The 27,019-nt window shown below is 40.5% G+C and overlaps 1 protein-coding gene across 1 annotated transcript in view; it reads left to right on the plus strand.

Annotated features, from left to right (window-relative positions):
• ABCB7 (ATP binding cassette subfamily B member 7) overlaps positions 1 to 27,019 on the plus strand; it is a 68,244-nt gene continuing 41,225 nt past the window's right edge. Inside the window, exons 1-3 of the mRNA XM_045031281.1 lie at positions 1 to 214; positions 20,093 to 20,170; positions 23,727 to 23,813. Of these exons, the coding sequence (XP_044887216.1) occupies positions 53 to 214; positions 20,093 to 20,170; positions 23,727 to 23,813 (327 nt within the window). The 5' untranslated portion in view covers positions 1 to 52. The remainder of the gene's footprint in view (positions 215 to 20,092; positions 20,171 to 23,726; positions 23,814 to 27,019) is intronic.

The raw sequence follows: 27,019 nt of genomic DNA on the forward strand, positions 1-27,019 counted from the left end.
GCTCTAGTCCGCCACTATCCCACAATCCTCTCTATCTTCTCTTTCTTTCAAGATGGCGCTGTTGGGGGCTCCGCGGAGCCTGGCGGCTCTCGCCGCCTTCTATCGGCGCAGGCTGCTGGCAGCGTCCCTGCTCCGGCAGCCGGCGGCTTGTGTCCACGGCTGGACAGCCGGCAGCGGGCGGAAGCGGGGCCAGCCCTCCCCGCGGATCTATCAGGTGCGGCGGGGAACGTGAGTCCCGACCGGGACTGGGACCGGGCGCTAGCGGGGAGGACACGGCGGGAGCCGGGGGAGCGCCGGCAAAGGGAGGAGAGGGGGCTGTGGGGCGGGCAGGGCTCACGCAGGCTCGAGTGGGGGCTCGTCGGCAGTGGGGCGCTGGGGGTGCTGGGGAGCAAGGGGGCTCGTCGGCACGGGACTGCTGCTTGGCGCCCCTGTGAGGAAGGGGCGCTGGGGTCAGGATTGCAGGGGATGGGGCCAGGAGGCAGGGCCAGCAGGGCCGAGGACATCAGGGCAGGGGAGGCTAGGGCCAAGCAGGTAGTGAGTTTCTGTATGGGGGTGTTGGGGTTGGGCTTTTTTAGGGGAATTTGCTGCCCTGTGTGTTCCTGCCTGTTTTTACTGATAAACCATGGCTGGTGGGAAGGTTTGGTTTGTCCTTTTCCTTCTGAGCTTCCTTTGATCTGTTACTGCTTTCCACTATATATATATATATTCTTTGATGTCTTCATTCTATTGCCCTGTAGTTTGCCCAGACTTTTTTTGTAGCTACATATTTTATGTGTGAGTGGATGAATATACAAAGCATAATAACATAAGAACAGCCATAGTGGGTCAGACCAAAGGTCCATCTAGCCCAGGGGTTCTCAAACTGGGAGTCGGGACCCCTCAGGGGATCGTGAAGTTATTATATGGGGGGTTGCGAACTGTTAGGCTCCACCCCAAACCCTGCTTTTTTGCCTCCAGCATTTATAATGGTATTAAATATATTTAAAAGTGTTTTTAATTTATAAGGGGGGTTGTATTCAGAGGCTTGCTGTGTGAAAGGGGTCACTAGTACAAAAGTTTGAGAACCGCTGATCTAGCCCCATATCTCGTGACAGTGGCTAATGCACAGCGCCCCAAAGGGAATGAACAGAACAGATAACCATCAAGTGATCTACCCATCCCCTGTTGTCCATCCCCAGCTTCTCATTTCTGAGTCAATTTGTTTTCCCCATGCTCCACCTCCGACCATCATGTAATCAAGCAATTGTACCTCACAAGGTTATTCTGGTGAAGAAAATTTAAGTGAAATCGGCAAAATGGGGAACTTGCTGGAGCTATAGCATGAATGTAGGGGGACCTGAGTAGACAGCTGTTGCTTAGTCTGTAGTGGGTAACTGAGGACCTAGTACTAATTACACTGGCTTGAACAGATTTGGGGCTTCTGACAGCCATGTAAATACTGTGTGTTCTCTCATATTTACATCTGTGGTTGTTAATTTTGATGCACTTTAGTTCTAATGTTTTTAAAACAAAATTGGAAGCTTTCTTAAGAAATAGTAACTGATCTTTTAATTGTGAAATGTTTATAACTTAAACAAATATTTAACACAAAGTTTTGTTCAGGGTGGGTTTGATTTAATCATGGATTTCTACATAAAAGTGCATTCTGGAATATGCTGCTCAAACAGTTTCACTTTTGTTTCTACCGCCTGGCTCTCCCTTCTCACATTTATCTCCAAACTTCTTCTCCTTATCCAGATCTGTTCCGCCCCCCACAAATCTTCTATTCATTGAACGTTTTGAAACTTTGCACTTTTAGAGAGGGGTGAGGAATTGACTCGGTGTACACAAATTTGAAGAGGGACAATAGGATTGAGGTCTGTTATTTCTCACCTCTATGTATTATTTATTTTAATACGTTTTTGCTGTTAACAAGCATGTTATCTCTGGAGACACAACTCAGTGGTTTGAGAACTGCAAAACTAAGCATCTTTGATGGTATCTTCTAGACTGAGCACTGAGTCCCATTAGGTAGATAGAAAGATTCACCTAAATAATCTATACAGAAGCCCCTGGAACCCTGTAAAATTGGATCCATAATCCATGAATTATTGGAACTCGTTTACAAAACTTTTCTTAAACATTACATGAATATATTGTCTCATATTCTAGAATTAGGATTTATAATCCCTATTCCATGATGAGATATCTTTGAGATACATTATATCTTAATTAAAACTATCTTTAGATAGGTTTTTTCCTCAAAAAGCATTTGATCAAAAAAATCGGATTTTTGATTTAAAAAAAAATCACTGATTTTTATCCACCCTGGTTTTGTTACATGTTGTTGGTTTATCAGGTAGTGACATAAAAGGGGGGCTGTTAAAGAATGAGACAGTGTTTTTATATCAAAAATACTGGTTGAAATTTGACCCAGAATAACAGAAGGCTGTGAAGAAGGCTAGGGGACCTGTAATTATAAAAATAATATAATTGGAGATATACCTATCTCCTAGAACCGGAAGGGACCTTGAAAGGTCATCGAGTCCAGCCCACTGCCTTCACTAGCAGGACCAAGTACTGATTTTTGCCCCAGATCCCTAAGTGGCCTCCTCAAGGATTGAACTCATAACCCTGGGTTTAGCAGGCCAATGCTCAAACCACTGAGCTATCCCTCCCCAGTCTAATGGGGACACAGTGTCTGTATAAAAAAGCCACCAGCACATTCGGTAGTAATGACATTCTCCTCTTGGCATAGAGGCCAAGAAAATGACTACTCTGAACCTCCAGCTTCTGAAGAGCATGTTGCACCTGTGTTATGTAATGCCACGCTTTTTCGGGAATGCTGTTTTAAAATACTTGTTTTCAACTTATAAATAAGTGCTGTCAATTAATTGCAGTTAACTCAAGTGATTAACTAAAAAAAATTGCAATTAAAAAAATAACTGTAATTAATCACAATTTTTAATCACACTGTTAATAGAATACTAATAGAAATTTATTAAATATTTTGGATGTTTTTCTACATTTGCATATATGTGGTATTCTGTGTTGTAATTGAAATAAGGCTATATTATTTTTTATTATTTGCACTGTAAAAATGCTAAACAAAAGAAATTGTATTTTTCGATTCACCTCATACAAGTACTGTAGTGCAATCTTTGTCCTGAAAGTGTAACTTACCAATGTAGATTTATTTTTTTGTTACATAACTGCACTCAAAAAGAAAACAATATAAAACTTCAGAGGTTACAAGTCCATTCAGTCCTACTTCTTGTTCAGCCAGTTGCTAAGACAAACAAGTTTGTGTACATTTACAGGAGATAATGCTGCCCTCTTCTTATTTAAAATGTCACCAGAAAATGAGAACAGGCATTTGCATGGCACTTTTGTAGCTGGCATTGCAAGGTTTTTACGTGCCAGATGTAAAAAAAAAATTATTAAAGCTAATGTTAAAATTATATAATATACAGGTTCAGAAAAGAGTGTCTGTACATCTGGGTATAGTGCTTAGATTATCCGCAAATACAACTTTTGTTTTTAAAGTCATAAGATACATATAGTGCATAATCAGCAATAACCCAAATTTAGGTGAATAGATTTAGCAATACAGTTTAGATATTAGAATCTTAATATTCGGGTATATCACTCATGAAAAGTTGTACAGAGATTTGGTTGTGGAAAGTAAAGTACATCAGTGCGCCTCAGTAATTGAGAATTAAACATTTGTAAGCCCCTTTATGCTTCGGCCACCATTCCAGAGGATGTGCTTCCATGCTGATGACGCTTGTTAAAAAAAAATGCGTTTATTAAATTTGTGACTTAACTCCTTCAGGGAGACTTGTATGTCCCCTGCTCAGTTTTATCCGCATTCTGCCATATATTTCTTGTTATAGCAGTCTCGGATGATGACTCAGCACATGTTCATTTTATGAACACTTTCGCTGCAGATTTGACAAAATGCAAAGAAGGTACCAATGTGCGGTTTCTAAAGATAGCACTCAACCCAAGGTTTAAGAATCTGAAGTGTCATCCAAAATCTGAGAGGACGAGGTGTGGAGCATGCTTTCAGAAGTCTTAAAAGAGCAACACTCTGATGCGGAAATTACAAAACCCGAACCACCAAAGAAGAAAATCCACTTCTGCTGGTTGCATCTGACTCGGATAATAAAAATGAACATGCGTCGGTCCACACTGCTTTGTATCGTTATTGAGCAGAACCTGTCATCAGCATGGACACATGTCCCTTGGAATGGTGACTGAAGCATGGAGGGACATACAAATCTTTAGTGGATCTGGCACGTAAACATCTTGCAATGCTGGCTACAACAGTGCCATGCAAATGCCTGTTCTCACTTTCAGGTGACGTAAACAAGAAGCGGGCAGCATTATCTCCTGCAAATGTAAACAAACTAGTTTTGAGCGATTAGCTGAACAAGAAGTACGACTGAGTGGACTTGCAGGCTCCAAAATTTTACATTGTTTTATTTTTAATGCATTTTTTTGTACATAATTCTACATATGTAAGTTCAACTTTCATGGTAAAGAGATTGCACTACAGTACTTATATTAGGTGAATTGAAAAATACTATTTTTTGTTTTTTTTACAGTGTGAATACTTGTAATCAAAGATAAATATAAAGTGAGCACTGTATACTTTGTATTCTGGGTTATAATTCAATATATTTGAAAATGTAGAAAATGCCCAAAAATATTTAAATAAATGGTATTCTATTATTGTTTAACAGTGTGATTAATTGTGATTAATTTTTTAAATCCCTTGACAGCCCTACTATAAATCCTTAATTTATTTGGGCCCTGATGGCCTCTCTCCTTATGGCCCTGTCTACTATCAAATCCTTTCACACTGGCTAGTAGGTTTAGGCCACAGGTTAGGAAGTGCCTGTGCTAGCAACCCAAACCACACTCATTGTACTCAAAAAGGAGTAAATCTGGCATGTTAGGGAAATGGGGGGTGCTGGTAAGTGAAAAATTCCAGTTAACTAAGAGGGAGGGAGTTTGGGCGTGGCAGGCGGTGCAGGGTTGGAGCACGGGAGGGAGTTTGGGTGCAAGAGAGAGCTCGAGGCAGGGGATTGCAATGAGGAAGGGGTTTCAGGGTGCCAGATCTGGAGGGTGTTCACCTGGGATGGCGCCTTGCAAGCAGTGAGCTGTCCCTGCTGTCCCTAGGCCAAGGCGTGGCTTTGTGCGCTGGCTCTGCAGCTCCCTTTGGCTGGGAACCACAGCCAATGGGAGCTGCAGGGGTGGCACCTGCATGCGGAGGCAGTGCACAGAGCTGCCTAGCTGCGCCTCCACCTGGGAGCAGCAGGGACAGGTTGCCTCTTGCGGGGAGCCGCCCAAGGTGAGCACCACCCGGCATCCTGAAACCCCTCCCATACCCCAACCACCTGCCCTGAGTTCCCTGCACCTAAACTCCCTCCCAGAACCTGTGTCCCACACCCCCTCCCATGCCCCAGCCTCCGGCCCTGCTCCCCCTTCCGCACTCTGACCCCATCATGGCCATTCCTCCGCCTAGGAGCAGCAGGGACATGTTGCCGCTTCCAGGAAGCCACGCAGCGCCAGGTAGAGAGCCTGCTGGCCCGGTGCCAACCAGACTATAAACTGGACTTTCTATGAAGATTAGAAATGCTGGTTTTAGAGTTTTTTGGTTGGTACAGGGCCTGATAATACAGCTTTTACTGTATTATAATGTCTGCTGTTGTATTTAATTATAACTACCATCTTTGATTAATACATTTAAAAAATGTGTTGAGCTTGTTGAATAGTAGAAAAATACTTACTGAATGTATAATTTGATAGAATAGTATTTGACCAGCTGTTAAAACTGGTTGATTATTGAGTAAATATTTACTTTGATTTTTTCACTTAATCATAGGACTGGAAGGGACTTTGAGAGGCTATCCCCTGCGTTCATGGCAGGACTAGGTATTATCTATTAAAATAATGTTGAAAATTTGCCAAATACTGTTTTACCACCTCTCTTCTTTCTTGCCATCACATGACTTTTTTTTTAGTATAGTTCATTTTCCATAGAATATTATAATTTTTACAAATTTATTATTGCTATTTATAAAATATTATAACACCAGTCATAGCAGATCTAGTTTTAATTTTTTAAAAAGCAAATCATCATAAAGGCTGCTGTAATCTAGACTGGCTGAAAACCTATTTACTGTCTAATTCCCTGTCGTTAACGGTATTAAACTCAGAATTTTGCCCTGCAGTGTTAAAGATTAAATTCAGTAGCAGCCAGAGTAACTATAAAAAGGAAAAAAGGCAACCATAAGAGTTTCTGCTAAAAGGGCACAACTAGTATGTGACTGACAGTAGAGTATTATACTGAGAATCACCAGGGAGCCCTGTGGTAGCTAGTTTTCTTTTACAAGCACTACTCTGTAATAATTCCAGTCAGATGCTAGCGTAACCCTGCTTACGAAACACACTTAAGATTTAGTCTACAAATTGGAATAGTTTTTTAACTGGGTTAAGGGACAATTTTCTTTAGCTACAGCTGAAAGAAAATCAGAATTTCTGCCTCACAGGAAATTCTGATATTTCAACAGTTGTGTTTTGCCCTGTATTGAAATGAAAGATCAAAATATCAAAATTTTTAATGAATCAAAATGTCTGAAAAAATTTAACTGCAGAATTGTTGAAATAAGATCTTGTTAATTTCAATTTTAAATAGGTTTATTTTTATGTTGACCTGTGCTAAGGCCTAAGCTTGCTATGATCCACTAAAATAATTAAATTAAATTAAAAAAAAATCAAGCAGTATATGTTTGCTGCTGAAGTTTTAAAGAAAGTCAAACCACTGAACTCGTGGAAGTCACTGTCTAAGCCCCTGGGACCAGAGTTTGAAGTGCTAAACCAGCTTTTGAAAGCTGTCACCTTTCTAGTGGGTGCAGAAAATATTTTATTCTTCTTCAATTTATTCAGTCAGTTTAGTAAAAAGACTAGTTCATTCAAAGTTGAGAAACTGATTGGGAAAGCTTCTTTTCCTCTTTCAATCTGTATATAAAAACAAGCATGAGTTCTAGTTCTAAAGTCTTGAAGGACATGGCAATGAGAAACAATAAATTCAACTTCAGATACACCTCTACCCCACTATAACGCGACCTGATATAACACGGGTTTGCGTATAGCGCGGTAGCAGCGGGCGCTTTAAAAGGTCCGGGGCTTTGGCTGCTGCGGGGAGCCCCGGGCCCTTTAAATCACCACTGGAGCCCTGCTGCCACTACCCTGGGGCTGCGACAGCGGAGCTCGGGCGGCGCTTTAAAGGGTCCGGGGCTCCAGCTGCTGCGGGGAGCCCCGAGCCCTTAAAATCACCACCGGAGCCCTGCCGCCCTTACCCCGATATAACGGGGTTTCAGCTATAATGCTGGATGGTCTCTCAGTCTTTCCTTGCGTGTTGGTTGAGTTGTCACTTAGAAGACCTATGTCACCAGCAACATCTATATTTTCTAATGTATTGTTGAGGCTTGTGATGCCTGTGTTGTATCCAGCTACACTTTTTCTCATCGTGAAGTCAACAGCATTGCCAAGCAGTAACGGTGAGGATTGATACCAGTTAAGTGCCTGTCTGATTTTGAAATAAACTTCCCCTTTTAAACATGGGCTTAAGAGATCTTTGTTGATAATCTACTGCATAGGTAAATTCTCCGTGCTTCTTAAGTGCTAGAATACATATATTTTGGACATGTACTTTACCGTGGGTATTTTAAAATGTATTTTCAGAAAGCAAATAATTTGTACTGGCTTTTTTCTAAATTGGTCAGCAGCATACTCCATTTTATCTACTTCTATTGCTGTTTTTTTGCATCTTGACATTTTCCATTCTTATCTCTATTTCCTGACATTTGTTCAGTAATTCTCTCTTCCTTTCCCCACATTTATTTATATCTTTTAAAAGTACAACATTCTATAACTTGCATAGGCATAATGTAGAAGGTGACATCTAAACATCAAGTCACCTTTAAAGTCCAGACAAATCTTATTCCCTTCCGTTAGAATTTGTGGCAAAGTCCCAAATGAAAATTCAATTCCATTGAAACAATGAACTGTAACAGGGAAGCACCCCTCCCCCTGCTGCTGAAATGCCAGAGTGGTGCAGAAAATGCTTTGTCATATTCTTGTGTTTATGTTGTCCAAAGACAACTTAGACAATCATTTACTCATATAGAGGTATACTAGTTATATTACTAATATATGTCAAAATTCCTGCCCTCAGCTATGGATATATTTGGTAATACATTCCAGTAGATGTTGCAAAGTAACTTTTCTTTTTTTGGTTCCCAAATAAAATTCTTGGTAGTCTGGCTCATAAATGGAAACAATCAAAACTGCAGAAATGGAAAGCAGAATTGTAAAGTAAGAGTATTTTAAACACATCTCAAATGTTACTGCATCTAAATGTTAAAATGAATGAACAATCCTTGAAAAACTCTTGAGTAGCTATTATTTCAGTTTGATAATAATCTTAAACCTATATATATTGCACAAGTACATTATTTGACTAGCTTTTCATTACCATTGATTCTGATTAAATGCCTGTGACAGACATAATTCTATCACAGACCAGAATAAAGTTCTTATTATTTGCTTAGATCGATAAAATGGCTGGACAGAAATAAATTAAATGACAAAAGACTATGTTCAGATGATGATCGGGGTCTTGTTTTTAAACTTGCGCAAGACAAGAAATTCAGAGATAAGGCAGAAACTTGGTCCATATCCTGTCCTTTTGTGATGAGGTACTGCAGCACTATTCTAAAACCTGTGCAATATTTATGCACAATGGATTTAAAACAAAAAAATAAAATGAATTCATCAACTTTCATTGTTGGTCTATTTTGAATGATCTTGAAAAGTTACATCTTTAGAAGATTTTTAACAGGAAGATGATTTCAGAGAGTGATTCATAAGTGGGAATGTAGTCTTAGTCTGTCTGCTTTGTAATGAAGTAGACATAAATTTTTAGTTAGTGAAATGAGTGTGATGTGGCATGATATCTTGCAAAAGCCTCCAGATTACCAAGTGATAAAAAACTACCTTCTGTGTTAGTGGTTCTCAAACTTTTGTACTGGTGACCCCTTTCACATAGCAAGCATCTGAGTGCGACACCCCCCCCCCCATTATAAATTAAAAATACTTTTAAATATATTTAACACCGTTATAAATGCAGGCGGCAAAGCAGGGTTTGGGGTGGAGGCTGAAGCTCGCAAGCCCCCCCCATGTAATAACCTTGTGACCCCCTCCGAGGGTCCCGACCCCCAGTTTGAGAACCCCTGGATCTATTGCACAGAGTAACCCCGTCAGACTTTCATTTCTGTCATTACCTTATAGTTTCTAAGAAAAGAAGCAATGAGACAATATTGTCCAGCACCACAGGCAGTACACATGTGTGCCAGAAGCTGGGAATGGACGACGGGATGGATCACTTGATGATTACCTGTTCTGTTCGTTTCCTCTGGGGCACCTGGCCCTCAGGGCCAGCTTTACACCGATTCCCCGGAATTGAGCCCCGCACTGAAGAGGGCACCGCACCTAAGGGGGCCCCACTCCATGGGTCTTCGGCGACATTTCAGTGGCGGGGGGTCTGCTCCGGGGGTCTTCGGCATTTCAGTGGCAGGGGGTCCTTCAGTGCCGCGGAAGACCCAGAGCGGACCCCAGACCGCCGCTGCGTATTCCAATCGGGCCGCACGGGTCATAAAGCCAGCCCTGCTGGCACTAGCCACTGTCAGAAGACAGGATACTGGGCTAGATGGATCCGTGGTCTGACCCAGTTGGGCCATTCTTATGTTCTTATGGTCTCAGTACATTAACCATTGTCAAGTTTTTGTAGAACTCAGAGAAAAAGTGAGTTTTAAGGAGGGATTTGAAGTGGCTTTCAGGATGTTTACAGGGAACTCCTCCCAATCGTGAGGGGCAGCATAGGAGATAAGCACAAAGGTGCTTGTTTTAAAATACTGTATAACAAGTGGGCAATGGAGTCTGGCATCAGGCAGGAGTCAAACTCTATACTGAATGAGAGATGATCGGTAGGGTGGGTGTAGGCCTTCAAGAACCCTGAAAGTAAAGACATTAATGCATGTTTTAGCAACTTCTGCATTACTTTAAAAATAGAAAAAGGCTAGGGTTAAATATATGGGGAAAAGGCAAGGCTAAAAATAATAAAACAAAGTTTAAACATTAATAACTTATCATTAATTCCACATTATTAAAATGTTTGCCCATCACCACCTTCATTATTTTGCATTCATGTTGTATTCCATTTCCCTCAAGTTGAATTTTTTTCTTTCTTTAGTTGTAAGTTTTTTAAGGGTGGAGCAGTATTTGTATGTATGTTGTGCATTGTCTAGCCCAATGGAGATCTATTTTAATTGAGACATTTGGGTGATACACCAATACAAATAATAGCGATTCATGTTTCCACTCTCTCACCTACCTAGTTCAATAGTTGTTCAGAGGCTTGTTGCTTCAAAACAGAGTGCAAAGAGATGTTAACTTTTGCATCCTGGAGAGAGGAATGGATTCTAGGGGGAAAACAGACATAGTAAATAATTTTCTTAAGCCTCTTCTATGCACAGCATAGTGTGGAACTGTGTCCAGACTCCAAACCTTAACATTGAGATTAATTTTATGTTTCCACAAATATAACTTCTCCATCTCATCCTTCCAAGTGCTTCCTGTCAGAGCTCCTGTTTGACTTATGACATCTGCTGGATATTACTAAAGACCAAAATGTTGGATGTGGTCTACATAATGAGCTTGAAAAATGACCCAAGTAAATGGAAATGCAGTCTTTAGGGAGTTTAGGACCATTCCCAAAGCAGTTTACTTGCATCTGAAACAAAGCCTATAATAAAAAAGATTATTCAGTCTAGAAGAAACATAAAGGGGATAAAGAAGAATATGATTAGAAAGAGCAGCAGTCCTGCAACTAAGGCAAATTGTTACATGATTAATCTGGATGAGTCAAGTAGTACGCTTAGGGGTTCCCTTCAAAGTCCACATTGTCAACAGTAAAAGTAAGACTATGTACGTTACTGGAAAGTAGAACTGTAAAAAGCAGAAATAGGCTAACTTCAATTTTCTTCCATTTTTCTTCTTATCTTGCCATTCCAGGTACAATGTGGAATATGTGATAAGATCTACATTTTTTTTCATTCATACAAGAGTGGTTTTTTTAACTTGCTTTCTATAGCTCTTGGTTTCTAATAAGCAGTCACAACAAAGATTAATGACTGAAGGTGCTATTTCAATTAAATTTATTTGTTTATGTTTTTGTCACTTGTTCTAAGACCTCATCTACACTACAGAGTTTACTGGTAAAACTTGTCTTCTGTTGGCACAGCCTTGCATGTGTCCACACCCAATTTTAAGACCTACTGACAAAACTGACCTGCTGATGAATCTAATTGCCCCGGTCAGGTTCCTCAAAATCAGTCTTTTTTTTTCTCTTCCCCGCCCTCCTCCCCCCCCACACCATTTCCCCCATGGTCTTGCAAATTTATGTGAAACTCAACGTGCAACAGTAACAAGAACATTTGGCTCTCTGAGATCCAGGCTATTCATAAGACACCTCCATTGACCCTTTAATCTGTCAAACACATGCACCACTGTGATCTTGCATATACTTAGGTGGTACTTAAATCTTTCCTTGTTCCTTTCTAGCTGCCAGGTGTATGGTTTCATGAGTCAGAGAAGCAAAGGCTGGACTAGGCATCTGAGAAACACAGTTTTCACATTGGTGGGGCTACAATGCATATGCCAATCTGTGCTCGCATCTTTTCAAAAAGACTTGTATTCTTAAAGATGCAAGTATCATGCACCTTCCCTGACCACCCAGCATTAGAGTAATTGAAACATGACTGGTGACCCACCCACACTTGCATAACCATGGGAAAAATGTTCCTTTCTCGTTACATACTCAGAGACAAGGTTTTTGGAGTAAGGGAGAATTGCCTGCACATTGCCCAGGATCAGTCCTGTGCAGCAGGACACACTTAATGAACTTGGATTATCACTTGTGGATGGTTTAATGAACTGTGAAGTGATTTTGATGGCCTCAGGCCATTTCCCAGTAGACACGTCTCACCAAAGAAACCAAATGGTGGCTGTTGAAGTTGTGGTGGAAATGTGTGAGGGAGTTAGGTTATCTGTCCAGAGAATGAAAGTGTCATCAATGTATATCATAGGTTTTATAGTGCATTTTCCCAGAAATTCTTGCTTGAGGTGTCCCATGAAGAGGTGGCATATTGAGAAACCATCCCAGTACCTGTGACTGTTCCCGTGGTTTGGACAAACTGTGTGGTGTTAAATGTAAAGTTGTTGTGGGTGAGAATGAAATGGATTAATTTGGTGACGTCTTTGAGGTGCATATCTGAGTATTGTCCATTGTCTTTAGGCAGGCTTTGATGCCATCACAGTGAGGATTTTGGTATATAGGAAAGGGACATACATGGAGGGAAGGAATGTGTTCTGAGGGAAATTGTTAATATTGTGGAGTTTCTGGAGGAAGTAGGTTGTGTCCTGGAGGAAACTGTCCCTTTGTGTGGTGAGTGGTTTGTGAGTCTTGATATTCCTCAGTAATGTGTGTTAACCCCTTATGCTTAACACCTGTTGTTTAGCTGTGACATCCTGGTTACATTTTCTAGATATGAAGAAGAGCTCTGTGAAGCTCAAAAGCTTGTCTCTTCCACCAGCAGAAGCTGATCCGATGATAAAAAAAAAAAAAAAAAAAAATTACCTCACCTACCTTGTCTCTTAAATATACAGCATCAGCCAGCATAAGCCTTCTCTAAAAACTACAGATGAAACGAAGAGGCATGCAGCTACATTTTTCAGAACTGGTCTCAGATTTTCGGTGTCCAGCTTGAGAAGTCTTTTTCAGAGGTCTGAACAAGCTGTGGCTCTCATTTAAGTCAATATAAACAGCAAAATAAGGAAAATTTGTCATCTTTCTGTTGTAATGTAAACTGCTTAGCTGAAGATATTTTGGTAAAATGCATATAGCTTTCATTTTTAAAAAGTTATTTTTGATGGCCCCTTTTACAATGGTGAAACAACTTTTGCCATTTTTAAGAATCAGTCAATTTAAAAACAATCTTATGAGTTTCCTAATACAGAAATCCATGTATTTTTAAGCCATTAGTGAGTTCTGGTGTTCTTTATCAACATATGTGCATGTCTTTTTAGAAGAGCCTTTCCAAAGGGATCACATTGATAAATACACAAGGGAGGTTGCTACTTAATTCTTGTAATTATTGCTAAATAATAAAATGTAATCTAATGAGGAAGTGAAGTTATTCTCACGCAAAATGACTAATTTTAACCAATGTTCTCTTTAGTTTTATTTTTCTGCGTACAGTGACTGCCTAACTAAGCTTAATATACTGAAAAGCCCAGTCTGATCAGTTGACCTCTCAACATTCCCATACTTTTCTTCCCACTCTCCTCATTCCCTCTAATCTAAATTCAGTCCAACAATTATCATTCACTTTCTTTTCTCAGTGCCTTTGCCTCTCTTGCTTACTCCCACATATCTTCTCATTCACTGTTACAGTTGGCATTTACTCTCACTCATTCGCCCAGATGCTTCTTTTAACTCTTTCCTTTCACTCTGTCTCTTTCCTTCTCATTCTCATTCTTCCTCCCATTTGTTCATATACACTCTTTCCTTGCTTCCTCCCTCCTATTACATTTTTTCCTCTCTTGGTTTTAAGGACCCAGTATAACTCCCCAGTAAAGCCAGTGGTAAGATTCTCATATACTTCTGCAGTATTTGGATTCATTTCTAACATATGTTAGTTATGCAGGTAGCCATTGGTCAAAAGTGGCACCATAGCATAATGCTGTCTGGAATAGTTTATTGGAAACTTAGCAGAAAAGTTTGTAAACGTTAGATTTGACCTTGAACAAATGCTTCTTGGTAATCTTGATTGTTCTTTCCATTCAATGCTCTGATGTGTTAAACAAGATATTTATAACATTTAACAGCCATGATGCTGTAGGAATAGATAGTTTTCAAGTACAATCAATACTAAACCTTTGTTTCATCACTGAAACTGTATAATATTGTATCAAAAAATGGCACTAAAAGTATATTAATATTTCGAAGTCAAACACTCAGAAGTTAGGAAATGTCAGAATTAAGGTTTCCTGTGCAATCTGTGAGGTAAAAAACAAGCAGAAATATTCAAAAACAGAGGGCCATCTTTGTACATCATACAGGGCCATAAAAAGGCACAAACACATTTTTTCTTTGTGATATACTTCTGTTGATATGAAGGCATGGTAGACTGAAAGCACTGGACACTGAAGTCTGCTGTCCCAGGAGCAGGTACAACAGCATGGAAAGCAGCAATACAAACTTATGTCCTAGCTCCCTAGGTTGCCTCACCACTGTCTATTCCTGATTGCTGGGCGGGCTGCCCATGGTGATTTAATCTTTGGCTTCCATGCTGATACCAAATTTTTCAGAGAGAAGCATGAGAGGAAGGATAGTCTATCCTTAAGGCATAGGATTGGGACTCAAGAACTGGGATCCCCAGCTCCCTCTCAGATATTTCTGTATGACCTAAGGGTATGGCTACACTGGCGAGTTGCAGCACTGGAAAGCCTCCACCAGCGCTGCAATTAGTAAGTGGCCACACCTGCAGGGCACTTCCAGCGTTGCAACTCCCTGGCTGCAGCGCTGGCCATACACCTCACTCAGCATGGGGAATAAGGATTCCAGCGCTGGTGCTGCAGCGCTGGTCATCAAGTGTGGCCACACACCAGCGCTGTGATTGGCCTCCAGGGTATAAGGATGTATCCCAGAATGCTTTTATAAATTACTCTTTGTTTTGTTATGCAGCCTCTCTTTGTTTTGTTGTGAACTCCGAGCTCCGTTGATCCCGGAGCTGTTTATCTACAAACACAGCTCCTGTTTGCTGTGATCAATCTGTGAACAATCAAATGAGATAATGAGGCAGGCAGGGAGTGAGTGTTTGCTTGACAGAAACAGCGGGGGCAGAGGGGAGAAAGGGAGTCGTGTTGGCTGCAGGCTGTTTGCAGTTAAGAGTTAAGGGTAAGGGATCGGGAACGTGTTCTGATTTTTCAAGTCAGGAAGCTAACACACAGTGTTGGCTCCAAAAATCCATTCTCTCTCTCTCTCCCCCCGCTCCCTGTCACACTACGCCCCACCCCACCCCCCTCTTTTGAAAAGCACCGTTGCTGCCACTTGAATGCTGGGATAGCTGCCCATAATGCATCACTCCCAACAGCGCTGCAAATGTGGCCATACACCAGCGCTGGTAGCTGTGAGTGTGGCCACACACCAGCGCTGGCCCTGCACAGCTGGACGACCAGCGCTGCAAATTTGTAAGTGTAGCCATACCCTAAGACAAATCCTGTAAGCTCTGTGCTTCCATTCCTTTATCTGTACATTGGGATCTTTCCCTAATTGCAGAGGTGTTGTGTGGCTTATTTAAGTAATGTTTAATTGAAAGGTGCTATGTAAGTTTAAATTATCATCATTATAAGAGGGCAGTTTTTCCCAATCTACAGAGAGTGGGCAGAAAAGAAGAGCAGGGCTGGGAGGCAAAAAAAGCGGTATAACCCTAGAGACACCTCTTTTCCCCCTGTATTTATGTTCCTGCAGCTGTAGATAAAGCAACAGGTGGCTTGTTTAAAACAAACAAAGTTTTCTTCCTGTTTCCTTGGCAGCCTCTAATGCATCTGGCCATGGGTCAGTTTACACATAGGGACTGCCTCTTCAACAGTCCAAACTGAGGGAAGGTGGGATGTGTCCTGAGACAGGACAGGAACCCTCACATTAGTTATTTCAACAAAAATAGATTAGAAACTCCTGTATTAAGGAAATGTAATCTAGGAGAGCTGCAATAAAAGCTTGTAAATAAACACTTCTTTAAATATACTCCACAATCAAGTTTGTAAAATTTGTGTAATAGAAAGAAAATCATTAATTTAAATGTAATTTAATTTAATTGTTTTTTGGGAATAGAAACGAGATTTATTTGTCTATAAAATATGCACATTTACTGCACTATATAAACAATCTAGCTCTTTCTCTGAATGGTGGCTGTGAATTCTTTTTTTCCCCATAGGTTATTATAGTTCCACAACCCTCTACTCCCATGAACACACTATGAACAAAAACATTCTGGATTTAATATTTAGTGTTCATATGCTTGATCACTCTGAACGTTAATTTACATGCTTCTTGCCGACCTAAACAGGAGTTTATAGCATTGCTTTTGAGAGGTTCCGGTCTTAAGTATTTGAGAGAACCCCATAGTGGGCAATTGTTCCTCAGCCCCCAGGGTAGCTTGGAGCCCACTGCCGTGCCACGGGGGCTAGGGGTCGGCGCCTGTGTTCAGTGCCTGCCACTTAGCAACCAGAGCTTGGGACTGGAGCCGGGACCCAGTGCCTGCTGCCATGAAGCTGGAACCAGGGTCCGGAGGCTGAAGCCCCACAGCTGGAGGCCAGGGCTGCATGGCCGGGGTGGGGGGGTCAATACCTGCTGCCCTGCGGTCGGAGCCTGGGGCTGCCCGGCCAGGTTCCTGAAGTCCTGCTGCTGGAGCCTGCCGCCCAAACCCCCTCCCCCCAAGGTGGGTCAAGAACTCACTTTGCTCCTGCAGCATTGTCCCACCTTTCTCCAGAGGCGGTGGCAGGGTGGCACATCCAGGAGCAACAAGGAGGGAGGGGAAGGGGCTGATGCTTTGTGCATGCCGCCTCCCCCCTCCCCCAATCACAGCCCAGGAGGGTGTCGTGGACGCACGAAAAGTCCTTGGTGGCTACATGCAGCCACTGTGGCTGCATTTGAGAAACGTTGGTTTAACCCAAACAGGAAGTCAGTGTTAACAGATTTGGGGAAGCAGTCATGAGTGCTGTCCTAATTTAATCACTGCACCTGAATTAGGGAGTTCAGCTGCCATTTGTAGCATAAGTATGCAAATTAGGGGTAGTGTTACATCCTGGTCTGCTGCTGGATGCCCAGGTAGTGGCTGTTGCCACGAATGCTTTTTTTTTAATGTAGGTATCTGTACTCCTATTCCAGCTTCTGCCACCGTTAGATTAGATTCCTGTAATGCTCTCTATGTGTGGCTATGCACAGAGACCACCTGGAAACCGAGGCTAGTACAGAATGCCATGCATGGCCTATTTATGAGATGCAGAGCACACCACATCAGAGCAATAGAGTCTGCTCTTGCTTCTGTTGACCGCCTGGTGGAATTCAAGATGTTGATATCAATTTATAAAGCCCTAAATGGTTTGACACCTGGTTACCATTGAAATCGTTTCTGTTCCCATGCCATGCTCTGTGGAAGTGCCTGAGCTCTTGTTGATATAAACAGAAAGTAGCTACTTGGAGGGATTTCTCTGTGAAGGATGGCTGTCTCTGTAAAGAGTTTATTATAAATCTAAAGAAATATCAAATATCTGCCAAGATTTGAGTTTTTTCTCCTGCAGCTGTAGCAGTAACACAGTAAAAACACATCTACGGTGATAAGGTCCGTCTTCACTGGCAAGACCAAACAGTCTCTTAATCATATGAGGACATTACAGTGTTGCAACTGAGATGGGACCTTCCCAAGGCTTTGTTCCCAGTGGGATCAGAATTATGCTATTTATGACAATGATTAAACGAATTTGTTGGTAACAAATTTCTAGTGCTGTTTCCATGACCACCATGGACAGGGATTTTTTTTTTTTTTGGTCAGAGCATGGATTTCAACCACAGTTACATAGGCAGCCACAGGTCTGAGTATTTGACATGATTTGGCTTGTTATATGCTTATTTAAAGAGATCATGCCAACTTCCAATCTCGTCAGTTTAAAATGAGAGTTAAAACTAGTTACAGATACTATTACTGCCCTGAGGGCTACCCCTGCCCCCCTCCCTGCTAACTTCTGTGATCTTACTGTGATCTTACTTCCTATTTGAAACATAAAATGAAAAATTCTCTTTGTTAATGTTGATGTCAGTGGCAGTTGCAAGGGTCTTAGCACTTCTGAAAATCAGACCACTTACTTAGGAGCTTAACTTGAGGCACTCATTTTTTTAAAATGTTGACCTGTATGAGTGAGTGCTTAGAATTTCCAGTGCCACATTAGACCACTGGCACATCAGATTTGTTAGCTTGTCTCTGCAAATGATGTGCCCACAACTGTGTACTACTTTATAAAGATTGGCTGGAGGGTGGGGTAGATACTGCAGGGGACGCCTTGAAAAATTGACTGTTAAGACTGAAAGCTGTTCTGGGCAGGAATGTAGACTTCTGAGTCACTGAAGCGCTTTTGCAAAGTTTACCCTAAGTTCTATTGAAAGTCATTATGACTTGCATGTTTTTGAAAAATTTACCCTTTTACCTTTTATCTTATTTTTACCCTTTATCTTATTTCTTATTATGGTGAGTGCCTTGCCTGCCCATCATGCTAAGCAATAGTTGGAAAATTGTTTGTTTGCAAAAACTGTTGTGCTTAAAGACCAGCATGTCTTCGTGTCATTTGGTCAAGACTCTCATGCTAGAAACATGGATGTCATGCTGACACTTTTCATAAGCACTACAGCATAAATCTGAGACAAACTCCTTGGTGTATCAACCCAACGTTCCAGTAAACCCTTAGGATGCAAACAGGATCTTCTCAGAGAGATTTAAAGAAAACCATGTTGTGGTGCTGGAATGGATCACATTGGCTTATTGAATGGCATGCATAACTAGAAAGCCATTTGCTACATTAAGAGCCATAAGTGTCTGATACATCTTTAAAAGTAATTAATATAATGTTTAATTCCAAAAATACTTCATCCTATATGCAGGATATAATACAATAAGATGTGTTAAAACGGACAAGTATTATATGGTGAAGAAGTTAGCTTCACTTGGTTGTATTTCTTCAGCAATTTGTAATGTACTATGTGACTTAGGACAAGTGCAAAAAGAAGGTTTAAGGCAATGTGTTGAAAATATACACAGGGCCATGCTGCTATTTGTTAAGGTTAAAAAATGTTTTTCTTAAGAGTTTATTTTCTTGACGTTTGTTCTTTGCCTTGAGCCAGTGACTGCTCTTTTGCTGTTCTGCTGTACAATATTGATTTATATTGTGCATGCTGTGCAGCCAGTATCACAACAGAGCTGTAGGAGACTGGTTTATGGTGGAATACCAGCCAGGTGCTTTAGGAGTATCAGGACCGATTTCAGAAACAATCATTGGGGGAAGAGAACATATTTCCTGGCTGAAATATAGCAGTTATGTTATGGAAGCACACTGAGTGCCCCCTGTCTGCTGTTGCCTGGGAGGACATTGCTCACCATTCTTACTGAAAGGAAGAGTGTAATGAAAACAGCCATCCAGGTTTAAGACTGTTTCTTACTGTTTCTGTAGCATCCAAAGGGTTCTAGGAACTTCAGAAGGGTAGACAGACAAGATCTGTGTCCTACAGCACTTAGAATACAGCGTTCCAGTTTCTGTAACAGCATCTGCTAGTAACCTATGTTATGCCTGTGCAGAGTCCCATATTTGTGACTATGGTGTATTTTATATCCCATCCTGAAAAAAATTGCAACCCAGTCATGTTCAGATTCATAGCAGTGGCAGCTGTTCCCAGGCAGGGTTGTAGCTTTTGCTAGTCATTTGGTCCAACGTACAAGCGTAATATATGAGGTAAGAGGGAATGAAAACAGGGAGGGCAACAAGGATAAGAATAAAACATAATAAAAAACAGAACAGAGGGGATATTTGAAAAGAATGCAAAGGCCATCCGAGAACAAAACAGAATGAGAAGAGAAGAAGGACTTATGGGCTTTCAAGGAACAAAGGATAGGAAGCCTAGTGAGAGCATGGATGGAGATGGGGGAAAGGTTTGACAACATTTTGCATTTTTAATAGTTAGAAGCAATTTATTTTGCACCTGCTCCCCACCAGTTGTTTTCATCTTATTTTTTCTTTGGTCACTTGTCAACCACTGTCTTTTGTTTAATTCTCATGTTCTGCATGTTTGCATGAACTAGGTGAAATATTCTCTGAACATGAAGTATACACTCTTAATTACTCAATCCTCTCTTTTTTTTCTTCTTTCCTGCAGATTCCCCAGACATTCAGACAAGCTACATGGCAGAGTTTGGGGTGTGGCTATTCAAGACAATTATTAGATGCTGCAAAGGTAGGATTAAGCAGTCTTTCCTCCTTCTACTCTCTCAGGGGGGAAAAATTCTATCCCTTGGAGCATCTTCCAATTTATGCTGCGTATTTTACATCCTTTATATAATTTCCCCTTTTAATGATTTCTAAGTACTACTAGATAAATGGCAAGTTATGTTTCTGCCTCTGGAAATGGAGAGAGAATCTCTGCTGAAATCTTGATAGTCTTCCCCCTTTGAAATGTCTTTCTAAATCTCTAAAAATCAATGCCAATATAGTAATGTTTTCAGAAAGCTTTTAGAAATGTACTTGTAGCTTGTTGACATTCAAATTTATCCTGCGGTTTTATGTCTGACAATGTATGGAAATCTGAGTTTTCTCAAATATGTAAAGCTTTATTATGCCAAAAATATGCTTAGCTTGTGGAACATAAAGAAACTTTTTGAAAATTTATTGGCACCTATGGGGGAGAGCAGTATGCCAGGTTTTCAGCTTGTGAGGGTTGCTTTCTGTGTCACTAATGTAAACATAAAGGAAAGGTTTTTTTGTTTTTAGTCTTCGTCTGCTAATAATGACACAGAGAAATTTGTAGGTTGGAGTAACACCAAGAAACTTATCTAAATTCTCACCTCTTAATTTTACAGTTATATCCCACAATATGTCTCTTCTTTAAATACTCTTCAATAATTTAGGGTTATCATTTCAAATGCATCTATGCGTTTTAGGAGCCTAAAACCCATTGCTGTTCAGTGGGATTTAAAAGCACCTCACTGACTTCGTTTTTTTGTTGAAAATTCTACCCTTTGAGTTTATAAAAGTGAGTGACAGAGATGGAATTGAGAGTCAGGGACTCCTGAATTCTAATATATTAGATCATGCTACCTCTCATATACATTATATATGAGATTCCATAATATTGCCTGGTAGCTTCCCCTTATATTTAGGTTGCCTAACTTTTTCCATTGTAAAAGATTCTTGCTACTTTTTTTTTTTTTTTTTAAGATGCTCTACTTCCATTGTTTTCAGCAGGCCTTCAAAAAGTTAAGGAGAAATCACTTGGCTAGCGAAGTGACTTGTTTGTCCTATTAAATTCCATTCAGTTTAGCTGAATTATAAACTGTTAAATCATTGTTTCCTGTTTCTCACTTGTATTCATCAGGAAAATTTTGGTAATATGCTAAAATAACTGAACACGATTTAAAAAAAAAACAAACAGGTTCACACTACCACTGCAGCAAACACCACACTATACTGGCAATGTCTGGGAGCAGCAAGGGACTGGACCAGGCCATATTGCCTCAACCTGCACTCCTCAGACCTGGCATATGGCCCCTGCTTCCTAGCCCCCTTTTTGGGAGCACCATACGGGCCATGTAACTGAAGCGGTAGAACAGGGGTTCTCAAACTGGGGGTTGGGACCCCTCAGGTGGCCATGAGTTTATTAATTGGGGGGTTGTGAGCTGTCAGCCTCCACCCCAAACATCACTTTGCCTCCTGCATTTATAATGGTGTTAAACATATAAAAAAGTGTGTTTGATTTATAAGGGGGGGTCTCACTCAGAGGCTTGCTATGTGAAAGGGGTCACCAGTACAAAAGGTTGAGAACCACTGTGGTAAAAGTCTGTGCTGCCCTGCTGCAGGCTCAGGATTCTTGCTGATGCATGATGTGGAGATTATTACAGTGGTATGTAACATTGTTTTTATATTTTTTTTAAACATCTAGGAAATGTGTTAAAAGACCATTATTTGGATGGCAAATTCAAGCACTCATAGGTTAGAAATAGCACTTGGAGTTGCCCATGCAATCTTAATTATGCCCCTTTGTACATATGGATTACAATATCGTTTTTAATGACATGATCATATACTGTTTTTCCCACAGGAACCCTGCTTATTCAGTGCAGAGATTGGACACACACAGGGACAGAATAAAGATTTCATGGACAACTTTAAATTTGGCCTTTAGTTACTTTCAAGTGCTTGGTTTTGCAATCTAATTAACTGTGTTTTACTGTAGATTTTTTTAATAAGAAAGGTCTAGTATAGTAGAATTCAGGAGTTACTAATTCCCAGTTCCATCTCTCTCTCTCTCCCCTTGCGCAGGTCATTTAATCTCTCTACTCAGTTTTCCTATCTGCAAAGTGGGGATAGTAATATTTGCGTACCTCAAAGAGGTGTTGCGGGTTAATGCTTTGCACAGTACTTGGAAGCACTTGTAAAAGCTCTGTGTCATTATTATGATACTTGCCAAATTGATCACAGCATTCCAGACTAATGCCGTGGTTTTAAGCACTTTATTGAAAGTGCAGTTGGGCTTGAAAAGCGGCTTTGTAAAAATGCATTTTCTTATCCATAAAGGGAAGGTATGTATAGCTAAAAAAATAAATCAGGTGACATTTGGATGACTTAATCAGATACAAGTAAATTGCAATTCATGTATTTAATTTATGATGTAATTAAACAATGACCATTGAGACTTATAACCTGTTCATGCTTAAATCATAGCCTTAATCATATGTATTTTTAGTAAAAGTCACAGACAGGTAATGGGCAATAAACAAAAATTCACGGCCTGTGACCTGACCATGACATACTAAAAATACCAGTTTAAATGGGGGGGAGGGCGGTGCTAGGTGAGGAGGGCTGCTGTTGGGGGGGAGACATGCGGGGAGGTGCGGTGGGGCTGGGGCCAGCAGCTCCAGCCACCGGGGGCCACAAACCACGGCTCCTCTAATGGGGCAGGGTGGGGACTGCTGCCTGGACCGTGGCTGCTGTGGCTGGGCAGGGCGGGATCGGCGAACTGTGGCCACTGGGAGCTGCGGCGCGGCTGTGCCTGCAGATGGTCAATGTAAACAAACTCTCTCGCAACTCGCCAGTGGATTACACTGATGGGCCGCGTGCAGGCTGCAGATTGCCCACCACTGAGTTAAAGGGTCTACTTAGTTTGGTTTACACCTGCCTTTTATTAATTTACCTTATCTTGAATCAGTTGCTTACTGAACTAAATTGATATTTCAGTCTACACGTGGCTTATAAATATGTCCACATAGGTTTTTGCATGGGTTTAATTAAACTTTTTTTTTTTTTTTTTTTAAGTAGACCTTAGTTAAACCTGGCACGCTTTATGTGTATACAAGATCTTGGCAAGGTCGACAGGATTGTAAAGCATTAAAAACATACCTTTGTCTCTAAGATCAACAGGTAGTATGCTCCATGTGCACAGGAAGCAGGTCTGTTGAAGAAGAAGGTGCCATTTTTACATAGTCATTTTTCAGAGTAGATATGTGCCTGAAGGATTTAGAGATCTTTCTGTAACTCTTAGAGACAGTTTCTGCTCTAAGGTATTTTGACACACAACTGTTAAGAGTCTATGGCCTTTGCATGCCAGCTTCAGGAGCAAGGCACTGTTCTTGAGGCATAACCTCTATTCCTCTGGATGATGGCCCTGTGCTACTAGCTCTATTCTTCAGCTCTATTCTGATTGTCGCTTTAGTTCAGAATTTAAGTTTTGTTCATCATTTTTTAAGTCCGTGATTCTTGTAGTTGCTGTATAATTGATATTTATTTTTTTTACATAGCATCTCCAGTGGGGGCCACTGATAGATAAGAGAACATGTTGGCATGGTCATGCAGGTGGAGGACTCCACACAGATCCAAAGCAAGGGGTAAAAGCTTGATTAAACAATATTACTCAAACTCTGTTCAAGATGCTGTATAAATCAAATGTATGTTCAGCCTTTTCAAACATTTAACAATCGAAAACAGCACGTTTCCCACAGATGGCTACTTAGTTTAGTTTTTAGACTGTTGTCTAATAAATACTGTTAGTTGTGAACCTTGGATTAGTAGATTTTAAATTACTCAGCACTGGTAATGATTTTATCTGCTTATTTTCCCACAAATTCTCTGACTTTCTATAAATAAATAGTCACCAAAGCGTCACAGATGTTGACTTGAAATTAGCCTCAGGTATTTTAGACTTTTCATGACAGATACATTCCATTATACTTTAATATGTTCTCTTATTCCTGCTTGTCACTGGCATTTCTAGGACTTGACATTTGGCGTAGAACGAATATGCTTGTGGGTACAAGTCAGTGCATCACTCACTCACTGCAGCAATAAAAAAAAGTGTTAGTTTATGAAGTCATTATCCCTTTAATTAAATGTTTCACAGGCAACCTTAATTCTGACACTTTCTAATTTTTCCCATTGCAGCTTGAATATTCATTTAACATTGATTCTTTGTGTATAATTTCTGTTTATTTTATTTTGCTTTTTGAGTCAGATTGCTTCTTCCTCTATGCTGCCAGGGTGCAGAGGGGATAAGAGTAGTCACTGACAGGAGGGATGGGTCCCTGCTCTTAGTTCCAGAGCATGGCCCCCATCCCATCCTGGAGCATCCATTATAGGGAAAGTCTCTCTTCACCCCTTTAGCCCTGAGCTAGAGCAGCCTCAGTTACTGTGAGGGCTTGGCTCATGCCCAGTCTGATCAGCACTACAGGTTGTCAGAGGCTCAAGCGTACTTAGCCTGGATGGACTCTTAAGAAATTGTAACAGTTAAAATCTAGGAAGTCTCTACAGAGCATGTGCAAACTGTAATTTTATTTTATTTGCTTTTTAGAGGTTTATAGCTTCACCAAATTTGGGCAGATTTTCCCAGGGACACGCAAAAGGCACATCACAAAGGCATTCTGGCCACAAGTCCCAACTCCAAAGCATGGGGATACTAGAGTTGTTCAAAAAAATAGGTGACTAGAATTTAACATGGACAAAACAATAGATTTTTCCCTAGCTTTATTCTTAGAAACTGCTGAAGAGCTTTGACTGAAATTTCCCCCAACATTCAGCCAGAGGCAGACACTAGTATGTATAATTTCAGCCCAAATGGTTAAAGTTCAGCAAAGTGGTAAGGAACTGAAAACAGGTCTTATAATGGGAAGTGTCAGGCAACTTAAGAGTTGGCACTATCAGCCCCTTCCTATAACAATAAGCATGTTGACATGTCTGGTGTATCTGTTTTCCCTTTGCTGGTCATCCTATGAGATTATGTACCAAAACATGTTATACTATTAACACTGGCTTAATGGCCTAGTGATCGAAGTCTACACTATCACAGAGAGACAGCAGAGACTGGAAGACCATTGGAGACAATAGCAAGTTCTCCATCCAAAAAGATGGCACAGGCAAGAATACTCAAAGGAAGTCCTTTGGTGTCAGTGATATACACAATCCCTTTTTTCCTTTACAGGTCACCTTTAACAGACTTAATTTTTTAAAAATATTCCTAACCTTATGACTTGTATATCTTCTGCAGTCAGATTCATGTTTCTATACATCTATAATTATATCTATGTTCATTTTATGTTGAACTTTGATGTAAGGCATATTTGGTGCATCCTTTTCCCCCTTGATCCTTTGCAAGGCTGCTGCAAATCACTTGCTACCTTCTCACTCTATTCTGAATAGACTGTTTTGGTTTTGTAACCATTCAAAGCCCTCAAGGAGCCAAGTTGAATTCCTTGTTTGCAGCCGTTATATTTCCTTCTCATTTTTTCTCTCTAATAGCTTTCCTGTAAAAAGTCTGACTAGCCAATAGCAACATATAATTAGAACCACTCCAGTCACTGTAGTAGGTTTCATATTAACATGGCACCAGTTTGTTCCTTCCAAACCATTAATGGTGCTAAAAAAAAAAATCTCTTCACTTTGAAATACAAGGCTATTTATGCATATCCTTTGCTATAAAGGGTAGGATTTATGCATATACTGCTGCAAATATCTCCTCTCTTCTGTGTAGCTAGGGTAAGCAGAAATGTTATTTTACATCCTCTACTGATTTATGAATTGTCAATATATCCACTTGTTAAAGGCTGTATGGAGGGTACTCTGTATTGCTCAGGTACTGTATGTACCGTCAGCAGTTGTCAATGTATCTTATTAACTTTTCTATTCTGGTTGCCATTGAAGATGAGACTCAAAACATAAAGAGAGCTGGATTTTTCTGCTAAATTATAGGTTTACGTTTGATATTGGTTTCTCCAGGTTGCTCCATCAGTCTTTTCTCTTAACAAAAAAACCCCCTACCTTTTCCCTCTGATTCAAACTTGGCTTTCACAGTGAATTTTAAATCTAACTTATGTCTTTCTCTGGAAATTGATGGAAGGGGAGGAATGCATAAAGTATGCTCCAGTGTGGGAAATATAAAATTATATTGTAAAATCCATCTATTTTCATGGACCTTCTGTTTAGTAAAAATTCATCCAGGAAAGGGCAAATAAACTTTTCCCAACAAACGTAGCCTGAAATGGAAAGATTAACCCATACAGAGGTGATGTGTAATTTAGTTTACTTGCTAGGCTGGCTTCCCTTCAGCTTTAGATAACCTTTCCGTTTTTCAAGATTATCCCTGGGTGTCCAGTGCTGAAGGAGGAGGAGTTGTTGGTTGTCAGTGTAGTACTGTATGTTACATTAGAGTCTGAACTAAGGCACACATTTTTATATGATTTTGTAGAGCATGTAGACTTCTTTGGAATTCAAGAAAAAGCTCTCTGCTTTATCCACTAAACTATCTCACTATAAAAACATCTTGGCTATTTTCAGAAAGATTTGTTGTGTCATCTGAATGTTGGATTTGTCCTTGGTTTAAAAAGGGGCTTCAGGGTGGTAGTGGGAGGATATAAAATAAAAGATCAGCTTTACAGTAGTGTTTAAACTAAACTGTAGTCATGTACAGCTAAATGACCTCATAATGCATGATTACCCAACTTCAGAGACCATTCTGTTAAAAGAAGTGACATTTTACACACAATTAACCCAACTAGAACAGTTTGGGGGTTTGTTTTTGTTTGTTTTGTTTTTTCTCTTAGCC

The sequence above is a fragment of the Mauremys mutica genome, chromosome 9, assembly GCF_020497125.1.
Source record: "Mauremys mutica isolate MM-2020 ecotype Southern chromosome 9, ASM2049712v1, whole genome shotgun sequence".
NCBI classification, from domain to species: Eukaryota; Metazoa; Chordata; order Testudines; family Geoemydidae; genus Mauremys; species Mauremys mutica.